Raw genomic sequence first — 20,805 nt, forward strand, 5'->3', positions numbered from 1 at the left:
AAAAGGATAAAAATAAATACAAAAATTATAGATATGCCTTATAATTAAATATAATCAAAACAAATAATCTCTCCTACCCTATACTACAGGAGTATTTTAGTTAGTGTTAGGGGAAAAAAAACATAAACATCAACCCACTTGAGTTGTTCAACTTACTAGATTAATTGGGTTAATCCGACTCACGCTCTCAGGTCACAATTCATTAAAAAAAAAAGAAAAAAAATAATATTTTAATCCTTCAACTTTTAACTTATTTATAACTCAATTCCTCAACTATGACTTACAACGACTCAATTTTTTTAACTATAACTCGTATATGACTCAGCCCCTTAACTTTTGACTCACTTTTAATCTAACCTCTCAACTTTTGTTTAGCTCCATTTTTTTATGTTAATTTAGATTCCATATCAAAGAGCAAGAGAAGAGTATTTTAAAGCAAAATATGAACATTTCTTTTATTCATTTTATTTGACAAGGAAATTTTTTTTAAAAATATTTAAAAATAAGGACCCAGTTATAAGTAAGATAAAAGTTGAGGATTGAATCGTAGCGAGTAATACTGAAGGACTGAGTTTAAATAAGTTATAGTTGAGGGATTAAGTTACAAGTTAAAAGTTAAGGATTAAAAATTAATTTTTTCAAAAAAAAATCCAAACCTGGGCCACCACTTCAACGGATTGAGTCAGTCCCATTTCAATACTATATTTCTTTTTGTCTTTACTATAAAATACTTTTAATTATTTTATTGAAATTAAAAATAGATAGTTATGTTATTAATTTTATTTGAAAATTTTAATTATTTTATGAAATTAAAAATAGATAGTTATGTTATTAATTTTATTTGAAAATAGAATAAATTTTTTATTTTATTTCTATTAAAATTTTCATGTTTACATTCCATTATGTTTTATAATTAACAAGTCTTAATAATGATAATTTAAAAAGCATAATTGATAACTTAAAAAAGCATAATTAATATCTCATCATGTATCTTATATTAAAAATAAAAAAAATATTTAAAAACGCTTCTATAATGGTACAGGAGAGAGTATATGTGGCGTATAACCTTTATTCTGCTACTCACAGTAGCACTATTTTGTAAATGAAATATTTTTGTTTGATATCATGGAATTAGACTATATGTGGCGTATACATGGAATTAGACTTTTCTCTTAAAATCTTGCAAAATGAGATGACGTACCTAAGAATTTTTCAAGAAATGGATTCAAAATTTTGGCTGGCATGCAGGTTGTTTCGGCGATCCTTGGCAATTTTGGGATCCTCTCAGGTGCAGCGGCAGTTCTTAATCATGCCCAAAATGAAGTCTGAATAAATACCGAGAGAAGGACTTGCTTCCGTCCCTCATTCTCTATTCACTTTTTGACTTATTCCAAGAATATATGAAAAGTACGCTTCACTAATTTTTAGGTTCACTTATTTAATAAAATTTTTATATAATATTTAAAAAGTATTAAATTTTAAATTTATGAAGGGACATTACATTTATATGCCAGAAGTGTTCCGATCATAAACAATTATTTTAATTTTTTAAAAAAAAATATACTCTTTCTATTTTTAATATAAAATATTTTTAATTAAATTATGCAAACTAATAAAAATAGATTATTTACTTAAAAATACAATAACATTTTAATTTTATCCTTAATTGTTGTAAATAAAAATTAAAATTTTTTTAAAACTAAATTAATGAGAGTATTCATTTTTTTTTACTTTTCAATGTAAGAAGCGCATAATAGTCTATTTATTAAAAAAAAAATACTCTATTTGATCTTATTTATAAGATAGAGAGAGAAGAACTTTTTATTCCTATTTATAAGTTACGTACTTAAATTTTTATCATAAATTTTTTTAGCTCCATTGAATATGGAGAAAGAAATATGTTATTGAAGTGTACATTTAATATGGGTAAGTTCAGAACTTATTAAATTTTAAGACAGACTTAATAAGTTTTAAGGTTTTTCTTGACATTAATAAAACATGTTAAATGTGACTTATAAATAAGATCAGAGGAGTATGTTGACAACATTTTATATTTAGGAACAAAAAAAAAATTAAAGACCTCTTATATATAAGGACAGAAAGTATCTTAATAATTTTTAAATATTAATAAAATTTAATTGTTATAATTAAATTGTATTTATTGAATGAGTGGACTTAAATCACACTCACTAAATACAACATTTTTGTCCAGCTCTCCCTTGGTTAAATCATGACGGCATTAAGAAAAATCCATCTCTTTTTTCATTAACGTGGGGGAAAAAAAAAAAGGATCCCTCTCTTCGATTAAATACTCGCGTTTCTTCTTCACAAGCCAACGACTTTTCTATTCCATTTTTTTTTAATTGATTTCCTTCCTGAAGTTCTCACTTCCCCCGAAAAACCAATACAGGACAGTTTCTCTTGTTTAGTTGCAAATAATACATAACTTTTAAAATCATAATGTGACAGAAATTTTTTAGTCAAACTCAAAATGGAGTTACTGGAATCTCTGTAGGTGGCTCTCCTTAAGAACATGTTGGATGACTCATCACCCTACACAGCTAGCAAACGAACTGATTTGAAAAAGAAATTTTAGGGCAAAATTTAAATGACTGCATATAAAAAAAATATACAATGTAATCAACAGAAGTTGACATCCTCATAACAACATTACTTTCTTACACACAATAAAAAAAATACTCATTCCATCTCAAAATATAGGATATTTTAGATAAAATCTTACATACCAATAAAATTCATTAAAGACACTTATTACCTAATTTTTTCAAGATAAAAATATAATTTTTAAAAATGCCTTTCATTTAATATTTTATTGATAAAAGAATATTAAAAAGAAAGAATATATGAAAAGTGTATATTAAAAAAATATAATTACTAAAACTTTATTTTTGTCAAAGTGACTTATATTTTGGGATGTTGAATTTGTCTTAAAAGTATTTCATAATTTAGGATAGAGGGGGTATATCATATATACACATTCTACTTAAACATGTTTCTCCACCAAAATCTTTGATGAGGGTGAGTTTAATTCCATATTAAATTAATACATGATGAGATTCAAATTAAGAGACAGAAGGTAATAAGGAAATGACAGGAGGGAATGTCTAAAGAAAATCAGAGATGAGAAATATGATAGAGAGGAATTTTTAATTCCCAAGTTCATTTCATTTCATTTTCATCCGATCATGAAGGCATGTTTGAACAAAAAAACGGTGGTTTCTAAAATTCCGCGTCTCCCAAGTTTTTCCTTATATCAATCGAAACTCCAAAGGACTATAACTGACCCAATTGAAAGCTAACAAAAGCTGCGCAAAAGGACAAATTCCTTCTGGCACACAGTCGTGCTTAGTATTGTTCTCTTTTGTATCTCTCCAGATACCCCATCATCATTCGCAGCGCAAGCAAGAAACCAGACATTAATGGAGACGCACAAGATGCCTGAGAATTCCATTTCTTGCTCTTCTCTTAAAGGACAAATTCCTTCTGGCACACAGTCGTGCTAGTATTTATGCTTCTTTTTGTATTTCTCCCAGATACCCCATCATCATTCGCAGAGCAAGCAAGAAACCAGACATTAATGGAGACGCACAAGATGCCTGAGAATTCCATTTCTTGCTCTTCTCTTCCTCTCTTAGCACTGTCGTTAACACTGATCATAGCGCTTCTGAACCCTCTCAGGTGAGCCTTGGCTGGTGGCCTTTCAATGCTGCGTCTTCGTCGCTGGAGATAAGCCAGAATTCGCTCGAGATTAGGCCGTATGTTCAATCGAAGGCGCCTCGCCTTCGCTGGACACCGGATCTCCATGAATGTTTTGTGCATGCAGTTAACAGGCTTGGTGGAGAACGCAGTTAAGTTCATTCTTTCTTCCTTGCTTTCATTGATTCCTACCCTTTATAGCAGAATCACTTTAATTACATGCCTATTCATTCTCGATGAGAAGCTTGAATTCACTAACTCAATAAGTATTTCATGTGACCTAATAACAATAGCACTTTGATTTTATCAAATCGTTGCGAAAGATTTTGTGATATAATACACTGAAAATAATGCAAATCTCAAATTTGTGAGGGACGACATGCATAAGTGTGTTCTAATTGTAAGAATTGTTTTAATTTTTTTAGAAAAAAATGTTTCTTAATAATTTTTAAATATTAAAAAAAATCCAACGGCCATAATTGAAACATTCATTGAGTGACTGCATGTAAACTACTGAATCCAAATCGGTGTTGATTTAGGTGCTAAAAAGATTTGTTCTTTAATTGATATTGGATTTGGAATACTAATTTGGGGGCAACACCAAAGTTGATTTTGTATCTGATGAATGTGAAGGGACTGACTATCTCTCATGTTAAGAGCCACCTTCAGGTATATCCACACTGAAAATGATTCTCTCTCTCTCTTCCCTTTCCAGGAAAAATATAATCCTTTTTTTCTGAAAAAAAAGTATGTGTTGCAAACTATACATAGTCTATACGTCAAAATATTCTGATCTGCAGATGTACAGGAGTATGAAGATGCATGAGATTGAAGGTACACACATCTATGACATCAGTTACTTGTGGAAAAGCTTCAATGTATATATTTGTAAATTCTTCCGGTTGATATGATATATACTCTTTTTTTATATATATTGAAAGCATAATATATATATATATATATATATATATAAATGTGACTGTATGTACAGTCATTATTTTAGAACGTAAAAAATATACACACGCGCGCATGTGTGTTTGGGGGGGGGGGGAGTGTTTTTGTGAATGTATGTGTATATATATGTTGTAATGTTCCAATATGTGATGTTGTTAGTGTCAATGCATATACATAGAATGTAGACAGTGTCATGAGGAAAAGGAGGGGAAAAGGCAACAGTATAACGACGCGTCTGTCAGCTAATTAAGTTTTTGCATGATTCTCTTGTCGGGTGCAATTTGTTTTTTTCCATAAACCTTAGCTTCGGAAAATTAAGAATATTATCGTATCATTAATTATGATAATCTGGAGCTTATATATATGTGATGGATATATGCACGTGCGTGCGTGTGTGAAATGTTGTTGGGAAGAAGGAAAGAGAAGTTTGACAAAAGAAGAGATACATTCGACCGCGCGGTCGAGCTATGGTGAACAGAATGTTGATCAGGAAGCAAATGAAGGATCCATGAACCACAGCTTTCTTGGACAGAGCTACGCATCTTATAATTATATGAATCATCAGCATCCTGCAATCCAAGCCAATTGGTACGATTTCTCCTATCGCCTCTTTTTTTTATTTATTAGGAAACTCTTTTATTTTTTGACAGATCTCTCTCTTTTTTTTAATTACATTTTTTGACAGATCTCTAAAAGTCAATTCACTAACTTCCTTCAATACACATATTAAATTGTAGTATTTCATATTCTCTTTTTGTTTAGGGAACTCTTTTTACTTTTTGACATATTATTTTTCATATAAAAATAATAACATGCATGCCATACGTTTCACTGTTTGTACGTTTTAAAACGTTCGCTGTCTAGAATTTTGAGCTTTCGTTTTTGTTTTTTTGGGTTGAGTTTTCAAATTTAAAATGGGAGCACGTTGCATAGGGACCTCAGCTTAGTTTTTTGTTGATCACAATAATAAAATAAAACAACAATAAAAGTATATGCTAAGTTAATGCGTATATATGTAGTTATTAACCATCTAATAATGCTAAGTCAAATTCAAAAAGTAACAGGTTGTTATTAGTTTATATTAGAAAATTTTACAAATGAACCAGGTTTATAAAATTAATGGGCTCTTTCTCCCAGTAGGTTAATTTTTTCAAACTCGTGCTCATAACACAAGTCAAAATACATGCATGTTTAATTAAGCTTGAAATGATATTATAATTTATTTTTAATTTGATAATTAAATTAAAACAATTAAGTTGGAAACATCTATATTATTATATATATGTATAGGGATTCAGTTCAGGTGGGCGAACTCGTGCGCGAGTATTCATTGATAAAGGCAAATACGTTTGATATTCAATTATTATTAACTAAACTTAGAAAGGAATATTGAAACCTACGAAACTGAATATTAGTTTCGCGTTGTATACGTTAGAAACGGAGTTTGAATTTGTTGTCTTCCACGACATGCCAGGAAACATGGGACTGTGCCGCCGATTTCCCAGAGCCAGCAACAGAAGAGCCACTCCTATATCATCTTCAACGATCTCTTTAAGACCTTTCGTGCCCAAGTAATTAATTCCCTTTCTTATAATTTATATAATAAGATTAATAAAAGATATTTTATTGGTTTTTTCTCTCCTTTTTGGCCAGGAGCCAACACAAAACCACATCCCGACACACAAAAACCACATCCCGACACTACAAGCTTTCAGCTCTCGATGTCTTTGACCTTTACATGTATAAGCCTTGATGAACAGCATAGATATGACGCTGCTCGTACTAACGTTAATTAGTTCAGCTCAGCCTGTGCCCATGAGAAGCCTGTACTGATAGCAATTTGCATTCGGTGCTCATCAGTTGTGATGAGCAGCACGTGTTCATTAGGGTCAGAGCAATCCTAACCTTCCATTTCAATATAAATTGATCTATGTCGTTTATTTAAATTAATTTTTAAAAATTTTTAATATAATATTTATAATATAAAATTTTTTAAAATTTTAATAAATATGTTTATTATCAATTGGCTAATATAGATTTAATTTAAAAGTTTAATTTAATATTAAAAAATTTTATAATGTTACAATTTGACTATCCAGATAAACACTGGGACAGTTCATATATTAAAAATTTATAAATTTTATAAATTAATCATTTAAATATATTCTAAAGAGTCCAAATTTAATATTAAATTTTTTATATTTTTTATTTTAATTAATATAATATTCAAAATACTTAAAAATTAATTTAATTGACCAGCAGAGATCAATTTGGGTTGAAATGGAGGGTTAGGAGCAATCCTAACCCTAATGAGTATTTGGTGCTCATAACAATAATAAGCACCGAATGCGGATGCATACTAACAGAGCACTCTAGGAAATTATAACATCTTCGTTCACAACTTTTAATTAGTTAATTGACTTTTTAAGTCCTATTGTATATATGTGACATGATATGGTTTATTTAATTTGTCCAATTTTATGATATCTTGTGTTTGTTAATGGCGGGGTCCTAGACAATTCTTCGTTCACAACTTTTAATTAGTTAATTGACTTTTTAAGTCCTATTGTATATATGTGACATGATATGGTTTATTTAATTTGTCCAATTTTATGATATCTTGTGTTTGTTATGGCGGGGTCCTAGACAATGTCTAGTGATCGTTGTGACGACATTCATGAGAAGGCTTGTTTTGAAGGATATAAAATATAGATATCCTGAAGTACAATGTCTGAAATTCCTCTGAAGTTACAAAGTCGACATATTTTACATTATATATAAGTTTGATCTTGTAAATATAAAAATGAAGGTAGAATATGCGCCTTCTTTAATTTGCTGTGAAGTTCATGTACGACATTGGAATTTCAAAGGATCGATTCAATCCTTGTTTTATTGCCAGCAAACTTATGCAATGATAGCATCAATATTCAAGTAAACTGGCATTAGTTTGTTATACATGGCGATTTAATCATCATAAAATAATGCGCTGCGTGTGTGAAATCATGTTATTTAAAATATCAGTAAATAATAGCTTATTTCAAATTGATTTCATGAAAATGTAAATCTTCAGATTTTTTTTTTTTAGTATGCATTAGCTATGTAACGGTTGGGTGTGTTCTTAGTTTTATGTAAATAAATTATTTGATGGCAAAAGTTTGATTTGGATTCATTATTTGATAAAAGGAAAAATTGTGTGTTTTAAGGTGTCAGAGAACTTTGATGGGATCTCTTTTGGTGACCTCACCGAACAAGCTAAAAGAGTCCTAACAAAAGGGCAATGTTGAAGCACAAAGCACGGATTCTATATGAAGGACAATAGAGCAACCGCAAAATTCAATCCTTCACATAAGACTTCAACTTCTTTCCGCAAAACCAATGGTCTGAACAACTATATATATAACTTAATCCATGTCTCTTGTATCACCCATACGTTACTGTTCTCTAATGTCAGTAATGATTCATTGTAAGCTGCTTTTGCTTGCTTTTCTTATTCTTCCTGCCATTATCACGGCAAGGAAGTTTGGGAATCACCAGCCTTACTATGGATTTGGCCAAGACAAGACCTTCTTTCACCACTTTTCCGGCTACATTGGTGGTGGTTTTGGGTTCGGAGGCGGAGGCAGATTTGGATCTGGAAATGGAGGATATGGTGGCGGTTGGGGTGGAGGTGGTGGTGCCAGTGCAGGTGGTGGATATGGTGGAGGGTTTACTAAGGGGCTACAACCTTGAGTTAATGTCCAATCCTTTGTTATTGATCTTCCTCTAATTAAGCTCTATATGATCTATTTAATTAGGCTACTCTAAGTACGCAATTGTGACTAATTGTTGTTATTTATGGAAAAATAAAGTTTCTTCTAACTAACATACGAAGACATGATTTTGTAACTTTAATTCACTTGTGTCTATACACGCGCATTCACCCTGCATGTTTGAATATATATATATATAGAGAGAGAGAGAGAGCCCAAATTAAATGAAAAAACATTATTATGACACACCATGGCATTGGAATATAGCCTAAAAAAAATTAAGAGCCTGATTGAAACCTATTCTGAGAATAATTTTTTATTTTTCAAAATAAAAAAATAAAAAAATCTATTTGGTAACATGTTTTAAAAAGTATTTTGAAGAATAAAAAGATAAAATATTATTTTGAAAAACAGAAAAATAAAAATAATTTTTAATACACCTTAATTTGCCATAATCTTCACTAATATATATATATATATATATATATTACCCAGAGGACAATATAAAGGTCTCCATTTGCATATGATTACATTTATTAGTATACAACATGTTTGATAAATAAGGTCCGGCATCGTTAATATGACAAATCAGTTGTTGATTATAAATGCCAATTTCAACTATAGTAACATTAATACTAACGATTTACACATAAAGGTGTCAGACACGCAATTATATATATCTATTAGCTTCTATGGTTCGATGAAAATAGTAGTAGCAACAGTTGTATAATGGGATCAGATTGGAATAGGAACTGCTAGTGGACATTGGATACAGGGTTTCAATTGTAAGCTGGGATATGCTCCTGCTACCATTTGCAAAGATTTTTGGTATCCTCAAGGTCTTGAGATTTGTTGGAAAAAAGATTTAGGTCTCTGGAAGTCTTTTACAATTGTATGTATGTCTATAATCATCATCCTTTTAGGAATATCGTCGAGGCATCAAGGAGACTCATGTATAGAAAGTGGAATATTACTTTCAACTTGGTGCATATGGGAAAATTGAATGGCCAATTATTTTGCCGAGTTGGCTCATGGACTCATGTATAGAAAGGTTTTTGTCTTTGTTTTCTTGGTAGGCTTTTTCTCTAGTTTTTTTTTTTTTTTGAGTCGTCTGTTCTCTGTTTTTATTCGGTTGAATGAAGTTTCCAGTTTACGTTTAAAAAAAAAAAAAACGAATGGAATAGGAACAAGTGGAGGAAATATTCCAAGGACTAATCACCAAGTTTTTCAACACTACTAAAGCTTCTATTGATTAGTCTTCTTTTCTAGTTTCCTCCTTATAATCATTCTCCTCTTACATGATCAAGAATTTCACTACAATGCAAGATTGAGATAAATTACTTTTTCTTTCTTCGGTCAGTTCATACAAATATTGCATTCATCTTCTTCACCTTATAAATACCTCAAATACTTGTCTAAATGCTCCTATTCACTGCATTGATCGGATGGAATTTCAAACCATCAAATTAGATTGACATAGCTGTTAAAATGAACAACATGTGAGTTGTTATCTGTCTTATGCCCTTATCCAGTTAAACCCCTCACAGTCAAATCCTGCTAATATGAGACTTGAAAGATATCATTTATACCATATTATAAGTGCTAATGTACAATTAAACATTCTTTCCCACACAACCATGCAACACTGCTGCTTGACTATGCCACATTCGGACACACCAACACTTCCGCAACACAAATTCAATCCCCCCGTCCCCCTCCTTTTCCTTTTCTTATGAGTGACTATACAATATATTTGCAGCCCGACATGTTTGCCTTTATTTTCTCTTAGACACCTTCATTAGGCTTAACATGATCGCACTGGTTTGCAAACATGGAATACAAGTCAAACCAGAAATTCTTGAGGAACTAACTGGAGATCTTATGCCCTACACTCTTGGCCACTGTGGACTCACCACCTGCACGGTCCCCAACATCGTATCAATGTATATAATAGAACTACAGAAATGCACAATATTTGCCATCCATAAATAGGACAACTTATAATTCAAACTTCAATCATGAGAAATTATGTCAAGTTCAAAATCCATCTATAACCATATAGTGACAAATTAAACTTGTGGTGTTTAGGCATTTACCATTACATTCTTGAAAAATCTAACAGAAAATATCTAATGATCTATACTTAATTCTGCCGGAGAATAACAATCTCTAAACAATACACCAGAATCCAGATCTTCTCTGATCACTTTTTTCTTTTATCCTTTCAGTTTTACAATCGAGTAATAGAATAACATGAGGCCCATGTTTGCCTCTATGTGAGGTGAACATATTCCAGTTTGATCGGTAAACATGTCACGCAAATAAGAAAATAACATCTCTAGACATTTTTCACAGAACGTAGTAGCATTAAGCTAACCTCAAGTGTGCTGAAGACTAATCGCATTCGGCTAGCAACAACTGATGGCTTCTCAGCTTGATCCATGACAGCCATTTGCTCCAGTTGAAGAGTCTTTACAGGAAGCCTTCAACGACGACATAGCAAGCAATATCATGATTTATCATCAGAACTTTTAGCTTGTATATTTAAGTATCTTTACTATATCTAATATATTGCAAGCAAGGCATCTCACCATGCCATTCCTTTCATAAAATACGCATTCGCTATGAGGGCGCAAAAGCCTTTCCACTGAAGCCTCACTTCGTCTGACACTGGAGGTGTTGATGACCATCTAACAATAGTTGGTTGGGGTGTACACAAGATAGTGATGAATATAATGCTTAGCCAGAGAACGCACTCATTAAGCTGCATCAAACAAACAAGAAGAAAAAGATAATAGAGAGATCTAGAGCACATCTTGCCCATAAATTTATTGTTGTTGGCTCAGGGCAGCCTGTTCGCTTTTAGAAAGTGCAGAATTATATTGTTTTGAATCAAAAGCCAGGAAGAGGCTTGGCTTTTGAACCATTGAGGTGAGCCAGTTTTGGGATGAAAGTAACACTGCATGTGGCTTTGCAGAGTAGAAGAGAATAGGAAGGTAGAATTCCTCTCCTTTACGTTAACATTGTGTAAGCTATAAAAAACTTGACAAGGCTAAAACTAAGAGAAAGGCGGGGAAAAAGGAGGATACTTGTGATAATCACTGATAATCACAAGTTCAAATTAGCTGTCCAGCTAGATTCAAGTTGAGGTAAAATTTACCTCCTCTGAGATAATCTTAGACTTCAAACTTGTGCTTCCACCATAACTCTGCATTGCTTCAATTTCCATACCAGAGTCTTTCATATCATTCAGTTCCTTCCTTATCCCCTCATCAGTGCATCCTAATGCATATGCATTTACCCCAGCAGCTATGAACTCCTGTGAGTGAAAACAGAGAGAACAGGTATTGAAACCAAATGGAAGAATGAATAACTGAATAAGGGAAGCAAATCAAGTAGGCTTGTAAGTTTACTTTTAGATTTTCACCTCCCCCACGATCAACAAAATTTCTGTATCGCCTAAACAAGCTGATTGCTATATTACGTGATGAACGATACTCATCATCCGATGAGATGGAATCATGTAATCCACACTACAAAACATGTGATAGTAAAAAATATCAATCACCACGTGTACAATCATAGACTAAACACAGGCGACGGACCCCAGAACAGAGCATGCTCACCAGCCATTTATGTGTAGCCAACTTGATGCAATATATGAAGGCTTTTTTGTTGCTTATCACATTTCCGGGGAAATGAAGGACTATGAGATGGAGTGCTGTGAGGGCTCCCAAACGGTTTAGGAAAACTAGAACTACACTTTAAGAAATTAACATTATTGATCTTGGATGGATATGCTTGTTGCTCAGAGGCTGAATCCTGATACAGATGGCACTTTAAAACAGCTCGGGGAGCGTACAATGTTAACATGGTTGGACCATGATAGTGCGGCCTTCGAAACAACGTTAGGGGGAAAACAAAGTTAGAATAACGGATTGAACTATTTATACAAAAGTAGACACAGAGCCAACCAAAACCTCATCAATTAAAAATAATGCGAATTGGTTTTAAGTCAGAAAAGAGCAATCATGAAGAAAATAGCTATCAGGCATGATTTGGTTCACAAGCTAAATTATATGATTTGAAAAGTCACGAGTGCAAACCTGAGAAGAATGATAAAATGGGATTAGGCATACCTGATAAGGATCAGCTTAGCTCATCCAGAGATAGTATTGGAACCAGAATCACGAATTGGGGGAAGTGGGGTTGAAAGAGAGGGAAGAATCAGCAATAGCAATTGAGGATGAATCTAAGGACAAGGGGTTTCACCGGAACCACGAATAATATGAATGGCAGGAGGACACACTGAGGATCGCTTTCAAGCTTCGTAATATGAAAATTCCAAAATTTCTCAGGGAACAAAATTCTCTGGCTGCGCTGTGAGTCCGAGAAATGATCCTTGCTCTGTATCGCCGGGCAAACACGACAACGACATCGTTGTGTTCGCTTTTCCTCCCCAGCTGCTCCGATTTCATGGAAGGGCACAAATCCAATTCGTAATTCCCTTGCCCAACTGGGCTTGTTTAAATTTGTTTACGTTAAATTATTTTTATTTATACATTATAGTCATAGATATAGGTTTTAAAATGAATAAATATTTTAAAAAATCGGGTATTATTTTATTCTAATTTTAATTTTTTTTATAATATGTAAGTTGACTAACATATTATACCTTTAAATAATTTCGAGGAGAAATATTTACCTTTAAATTTAATATTAACAGATTTTTTTTTAATTTTTGTTTAAATGTAAGATTATTTTTTCTATTACGCACTTATACACATACAAGTCTAAACGTATTTTACTTAAAAGTAAAAATATACCTAGACAGTTTAAATGTTCAAATAATCCTAGCTATCGGTCTATTATTTAACTATCAATTTCCACCTCATTTACAAAATTTATTTAATTAATGTCACATAATTAAATGAGTTGTATTAGAAGTATGATACCAAAAAAAATCAACACATTGATGTTATAAGTGTTAGTCTAACCATGGTTAACAAATCAAGTTTAAAAAAAAAAACAGCAATAACATGTTGACCTCACAAAAAAAATCGGCGTGGACCAAAGTTAAAGAAAGTCCAACTCCAACAATAGCGTGGAAGAACGCTAATTTGTTGGGTTCTTTTCATCCATGACAAACATGCCTACTTAAATTGTCAACACATTCCTTATATATGTAACTCTTTAATAAAAAATGACGCTGACCAAAAGAAAATAAAAAAAATCATGTTTAAAAGACTTAATTGAGAATTGAAAAAATCAACTAATATGCGTTGGTCTTGTTGGAACAAGTTATAAATAAATAGAAAATAGTTTTAGAAGAATTATCTCAAATCAGGTCAATAATACATAAATTTGACCTAGTCAATTAATCATATAAAAAATCTAAAAAAGTCAAGCCTAAAACATTTTGCCATTCTAAAACTGCAACTCGGGAAATCTACCATGAACACATGGATTGAGGCCAGCATAAATAAATCAAGTAGTGCTGTTTAGTAATGGCTGAATCATTGTGAAACCAATTACGTTGGTCAATAAATTGCCTATTATTTTGGATATACTACTAAATTGTTTTTCTGTAATTTCGCTAAAAAAAATCCAATGTACATGCACATATAAATGTATAAATTATATTTACTTTTTGCAACCACACACCTCATCCTCGCTTGTGTCGTTGTTTTATGGGTAATTCACTGTCCACGGAACAGATCAAGAGACTAATAACACTTTGAGCCAATATTGAAATTTAAAAGCAAAAAAAAAAAAATTGACTAAAATATCTCCATTCATATATAAGTTGAAGATTATAAAAAAAATGAATTGAAAATCTTTAAAACTCTTAATCAGGATTTTTTAATTAATTCATTTTTTTTCATATTTATTCTCCCAAAATTTTCAACTGGATACATTATTTTTCTTAATTAACTCATCTCCTCACATCTTTGTTTGCCCGGTTGTCAATGTATAGGACGAGAGTTCTTTCTCCAGTTATTTAAGTTGAAGTGTCATTTTCCCTCTATTTAACGTGTACTGATAATTAAATACCATCATCAACTCACTTGACATGATAAATGCATTATGTAAGCATCTTTTTTTAATCTTGTATATATTAATTTTCCCAATAAAATACCCCTGTTAATGCTCATTTTTTCCCAGAAAAAAGAATAACTAAAGTCCATTAAATCACGTGATAATTATGAAAAAGCATAACAAATTTTTGACACAATTAATTATAAATAATCATTTTATTTATATCTAAAAGGACTTACATTTAGGAAGCGATAGGACGAAAACTAGCTAATTAATTAATTAATTGTAAAAGTTAATTGATTTGGGAAGAAATTACAACGAGAGATAAAGTTTAAGAGATAGGAATAAGATTTTAGCCTCTTAGGGACTCGGAATTGCTAGTATCTCAGTTATAAATATTAAATTTTGTTAATACTTGGAAAAATAATTTTCTATCAAAAATTTAAAACAATTTTTATAATTAGAGCATATTCATTATGCATAACGATTCTTTTAAAAATTTGAAACTTGGTACTTAATTAAATTGAAAATTGTTATAATATAAGATGAAAATTAGCTGATTGATTAATTAATTATAAAAGTTAATTGATTTGGGAAGAAATTACAATGAGAGATAAAATTCAAAGTCCAATAATGTTAAGAGGTAGGAATAAGATTTTAGCCTTTTAGGGGCTCGGATTTGTTAGTATCTCAATTATAATAATTAAATTTTATTAATACTTGAAAAAATAATTTTCTATTAAAAATTTAAAACAATTTTCATCATTAGAACATATTCATTTCGTATAATTCTTGCTTTTTAAAATTTAGAATTTGATAGTTAACTTGAACAATTATTATAATGTCACATAAGATACTTATTAAATGATCCAACTACAGGATTTTAGAGCCAATAAAATTAAAAGACAAGTTGCAAGGAAAAAAAAATTTACTCATGAATATAAACATATTGCAATCGATGATGTTTAAGATAAAAACATCTCAAAACAAAAATAAAAGCTCTGCATTAATTTCTACGTTAACTAGGATGAATACACAAAAATGTTAGACTAATGAAAGGGATTATTATTAATAATAACTAAAAGAGCTTGCTGGCGAATTCATCAACGTCAGCTCCCTCTGTACGAGAATAAGCTGATTTCTTCGCAAGATCTCTAAGCTGTGACAAGCTCCTTCCCAATTTCAGAGCCATCTTCATCTCAAACAATTCTCCATTCTCCCTCCTCTCCACATCTTCTTCAATCGTCTCTTGAACTGAATCCTCCAACATCTGAAAGAATCCTGCACAGTTCCTGTACATCTCCGCCACCATCCCCAATTGCCCACCGTGCTCAAACCCATTTATGGCCGTCGATAACGCCCCCGCCACCGCCGGAACCATCGCCGACCATGACGATTCTGGGCTTATGAACATAGATCCTACGGCCGCTACTCCGGTAAGCAAAGGCCCAGCTATTGCCAGACTCTTGTTTACCTTCAACACCAAGTTCCCCAACCTCTCGTAGTCCTCTATGTCCTTCCTCTTCACCACTTCCATCACTTCCTTTAACTCCGTCTCTAATCCCTCGCTCCATCCATTCTTCGCTTCCTTGGACATTAAGGTGGCAATTCGTTTTGATGATGAAGAAGGCCACCATGTTGCATGCTCGAACTTCTTCGGGTTTTTTCGATCATCGATCATCGCCCAAGAGAGGAAGCGGGTAGGCTTTATCAAGAGCAAGAACCTTGGCCATTGCGTGGTTAACATCTTCGTCGGTGACCTTTCCTATGGCGAGCTTGGTCTCGATCTCGTTCTGGAGCTGCCGGAACAGCCTCGTCGCGTTGCGCTGCTCCTCCGCCAGCTGCGAGGGCTGAATCTTGTTCATGATGACCAGCATCCCCGTGGCGGCGGAGAAGAGGAGGCCGGAGGAGAGCTTGAAAGCGAGAAGCGGTGCTCCGGTGGCAGCGGCGACTCCAGCGACTCCGGCCATGGTGGATGCGGCGAGGGTGATCATGTTGATGGAGTTGAGGAGGAGGGTGTTCCAGTTATTGCGTTGCTCGCCTATGTTGTGGTGCATCTCTACTCGATCGGCCACGGCTTCGAGGATCACATACAGTTCGGATCTGATCAAATCATCGTGGGACTGTGAGCCGGTGAGATTGGTGTTCTGATAGGGAAGGATTGAGTGTGAGAAGCCGCTGAGTTCTTCAAAGAGCTTTCTGCTTGGGAGTCGTGAGGCTGATGATGATGAGAAAGGAACTCTACTTGGGAATTTTGGGACGTTGATGGAGGCTTTGACAGGCACTGATGCTCTTTTCGAAGGAGGAGGAGAAGAAGAAGAAAGAAAAGATGAGGTGTGCAGGGAAGCCATTGATTAGGTGTATTGGTTGGTTTGTTGAGCTTGAATCTGGTTATGGTTAGTGATTGGTGTGGAGGTGAAGAGGATCGGTGGGTTATTTATGGGGAAGGAAGACGAAGAGAAGAGAAGCGGTCAGATTAGGGAACCATTGACTGGGAAGATGAAAATAAAAAAAAAATCCTAAATTCAATTAAAAATAAAGACTGTTGACTGGATCTTAGGCTTGACTTATTCGTGTTACCCTCATGTAAATTTAGATTCAATATTTTTAACAATTATATTTTTTTTATTTCTGTACCTTGCACAATTTCTTAGTAAAATGCAATGCTCAAATTTTTTTTAAACCTAATAATAAGTGGTCAAAAATTATAAGTTTTAAAATACTTCAAGAACAAATAATTGTTTTCTATCATAAGAAAAATTATAAGTTTTAAAATATATTAAAATAAATATAAAATTTTTTGTATGCTTAGGTGTAGTGTGGGCTGCAAAGATGGCAGATGGGTCCTGGCAATTAATGGAAGTCCCAAACGCCAGTGATGCACCGCCACTGCTGTGTATTTTCGCTAATCCATGTGTACTTTAAACATTTTTATTGAATTAAAAATTTTAAACCTTATAAATTCTATCTAAAAACTTACTAAATTTTTAACTTTATTTTTATTAAATATAACTATTTGAAAATAAATTATTTTAGTATTTAATAAGCTTCCTTACATTTAATAAGGCAAAATGATAAATATAAACATATTAATTAATTGAGGTTCTTTATAAACAGAATTGAAACAAACATTTTCTACTTGTGCTATAAATAGGCAGTGGAATATAGTTGTTAGGTGAAATAACCATTTTAGGCATAAAAAATCATATGCATATGCTCCTATATATATGAAGTTAAATAAAAAAATATGTACCTCGTCGAACGAACAAGTGATTAATGATATGACAGGGTTTTGTGTCATAAAAACAAGTTGTAGTTTCAATATAATAATTACACATATCTTGGTTGATTGTGCAACTGCAAGATTAATTAGTTGTATTTGTCCGTCCAATAAAGATTTCTTGGATTCGATATTATTATGAAGTTAAACAGATACAAAGAAAGCAGTCTTTTATTTAATTACTGGGATTCCTAACAGCAAATTTTTTATTATTCTACCGGATGAAATATATTTATTGGAAAGGTCTAATTTTGCAGATCTAAAGGACTCAGTTCCGAAAATTATATGTGAGGAAATAATTAAATTCAGGTTCATCTTCAGTCTAAAACATGATAATCAATCAACAGTACCCAATTCAGCTCGAGGGTCAAAAGTCTCCGAATTGAATTGATGTGTCAGTGAAGACTTGGAGCTCACACGCCAGAGTTAGAGGAATTATGCTCAGTCCTCCATGGTTGATTCTCAATTTTTGATCACGCAAAATCGGTCGAGCTCCCAACAGGTCAACATGCTAAGCATTAATTAATTCATATTTTCGTGCATGAATTATGATGATGATAGTAGTAGTAGTAGTTGATGAAGAATAGTGTCCAAGAATGATAAGCACGAATTGTTGTCCAAGAATAGCGTCTCTCAGGGTCCTTCATAAAGTGATGTTGAGCTGTACAATAAATACGGATACTAGTTGATCACATGCAGTCTTCAAACTTCAATCGTCAAATTCATTGTCACAGACGTTTTAATTAATTAAAAAATGCTTTAATTAATTACTTAAAATTATATTTTTCACTTCAGTCCACCAATGAAGTCCATGGGTGGAGAGAGAGACCAATCTTTTTAATTATTAACACTCCTCAATTTAAAAATATATATATATATATATATATTTATTTATTTTTAAGTTAGATGTTAAAAAATATGAGATTTTTTTTTTAATTTTTTAATGTGTAACCACTAGATTATAAATCATTCAACTGTTTGCTTTTAATTGATCAATTCCTTATATCAAACGCAAACATGAAAAGATAATATTAATTTAAAAATAATTAAGTAGATAATGTAGTTTAAAATGTCTTTAATTTTTTTAATAAATGGAGTAATTAATAATTATTATTTGCATTTTGTAGTTTATGAATAAATGATAAACCTGGAAGACTTTGAAATATTCTTGAGATTTTATGTATAAGTCATTTTTAATATATTTTATCAAAATTAAGAAAAATATTAAAACTCATTAATTCTCTTTAACATTTAATGGAAGATAAAAAAATTTTAATTAAAATTTTTTGATGTACTCTCTGTGGTCCAATTTAATAGGAACGGAAAGAAGATTTTTTTTTTGTTCTATTTGTAAATAGCCTCATTAATTTTTCAAAACAAATTTTTACTTTTATCCTTTGTTGGAGAAAGAAAATATATTATTAAAATAAATATATTTAATAAAAATAAATTTAAAATTTTTTAAATTTTAAGATAGAGTTAATAATTTTTATAATTTTTTTAATTTTAATAAAATATATTAAAAGTAACTTATAAATAAAATTAAAAAAATAATTTATCAAAAAGGAGGAGAAGAATCTTCTTTCTATGTCCGGGGAGTGGTCCATATTTTATCAAGTACTCCCTCTCGTTTATAGGTGTAGGAGAAATTGTCAAATGAAAACATTTTTTAATAAACATTTATTATAAATTTTGTAAATTTAAAAATGGAGGGAGTTTTAACTAAAACCACCTACCGACTGGCAACTATTGACGACCAAACCTGCACATTTACTCTGCGTTGTCCATGTCCTTACATGTCACATACTCACATTTAATATATTATGGGCCCCCTTCATAGATCTGTCATTCATTAATTAATTCATATTTGCAGGATAATAATTTTAAGTGCTTGGTGTGACTAAACCATTATGTGTTTTTTATTTTTAGTTAATGTAGAATGATACCCATAATTTGTACACGTAAAATTTTATTCATATATATATATATTTCTCTCCATATATATATATGGTTATTCAATGTCCAGTATATCGCGTGGCACCAAAATTAAAGATGTTTAGTTTTAAAAATAATCTGTTGAGTTCTATATAATTTTTTTTAATCCGAATAAATTGATTTGGAAAATATTTTAATACTACTTACTTTGTAATAAATTTTGAAACAATCAGGCATAAGAAGATAGAATATTCTAAAATTTAAGTAGGAAATACAAGAAAGAGAGAACATAAAAAAAGTTATGAGATAGTTAATATGAAAAGTTATAAAAGAATGTAAAACAAAGATGAGTATTAAATGGCCATTCTATCCTGTTGTCATCTCTATTAAGTGATCGAGGAGATGATAAATTAATGGCCAAGTTTTATGTTTATATGATAATGAAGCAAATATTAATCAGTTTTTGAGAAATTGCATAATTAATCACTCCTGTTCGCGTACTACGTACAAACGATGTTATTTTCTCCGAAATGCTACTTAGTAAGGGAGCTCGTAATCATAATGCGTAATCGCTGACGTGTATAAGTTTCATTTAACAAGTGGGGGGATAGGCTATTGTAAGTCCAAGTCTCACCACACGGTCTAGTTTTGGAAACGCTTGGAATTTCCTCGCAAAGCTTTCAGACCCGTCCCCACAAGTCCTAGTCAACAGTTCCAATTGGTCAATGTGCGTGTACGTTTAACGTCGTTTGGAGAATAAAAAGTGGAAGCCAATATACTGACAATTCACTTTCAATGAGAACGAATTATCAATAAGAAAACCATGAACAAAATCAACCCACGTCAATCATATAGTGAAGAGATTAGGACGGTTTAAACATAGAATCTCAAGTTTGAGCCTGTATAAATACTCAGAAGAAAAAAAAAAAAAAGCTTTTGTGTAGAGTTACCACCAATTAGACTAAACTAGATTGTTACAAACATAACATGTATAGACACAGAACACATATATAACTACGAATGTCCAGTTGATTGAAGAAGTTGAATGAGCTTATTTTGAATTTTTGAGTTTAAGTCCTGCTGAGATATATAACAACATTAAATAAAAATACTAAAAACATTCTTGAAGTA

At 31.9% G+C, this 20,805-nt stretch overlaps 1 protein-coding gene and 1 pseudogene across 1 annotated transcript; both read right to left on the reverse strand.

Moving 5' to 3' along the window:
• Window positions 1-9,983: 9,983 nt before the first annotated feature.
• LOC129285993 (uncharacterized) lies at window positions 9,984-12,918 on the reverse strand. Its single transcript, XM_054922020.1, is given in 8 exon segments — window positions 9,984-10,336; window positions 10,798-10,903; window positions 11,012-11,184; window positions 11,581-11,739; window positions 11,834-11,953; window positions 12,047-12,064; window positions 12,066-12,315; window positions 12,560-12,918. Coding segments are annotated over 7 exon segments (834 nt in total). The 5' UTR covers window positions 12,294-12,315; window positions 12,560-12,918; the 3' UTR covers window positions 9,984-10,306.
• A 2,451-nt stretch (window positions 12,919-15,369) lies between these two features.
• Window positions 15,370-16,944, reverse strand: LOC129286858 (probable F-box protein At4g22030; annotated as a pseudogene).
• Window positions 16,945-20,805: the final 3,861 nt, after the last annotated feature.

The sequence above is a fragment of the Prosopis cineraria genome, unplaced genomic scaffold, assembly GCF_029017545.1.
Source record: "Prosopis cineraria cultivar Desert tree isolate PC_DT_omini unplaced genomic scaffold, ASM2901754v1 PC11, whole genome shotgun sequence".
In the NCBI taxonomy this organism is placed as follows: domain Eukaryota; kingdom Viridiplantae; phylum Streptophyta; class Magnoliopsida; order Fabales; family Fabaceae; genus Prosopis; species Prosopis cineraria.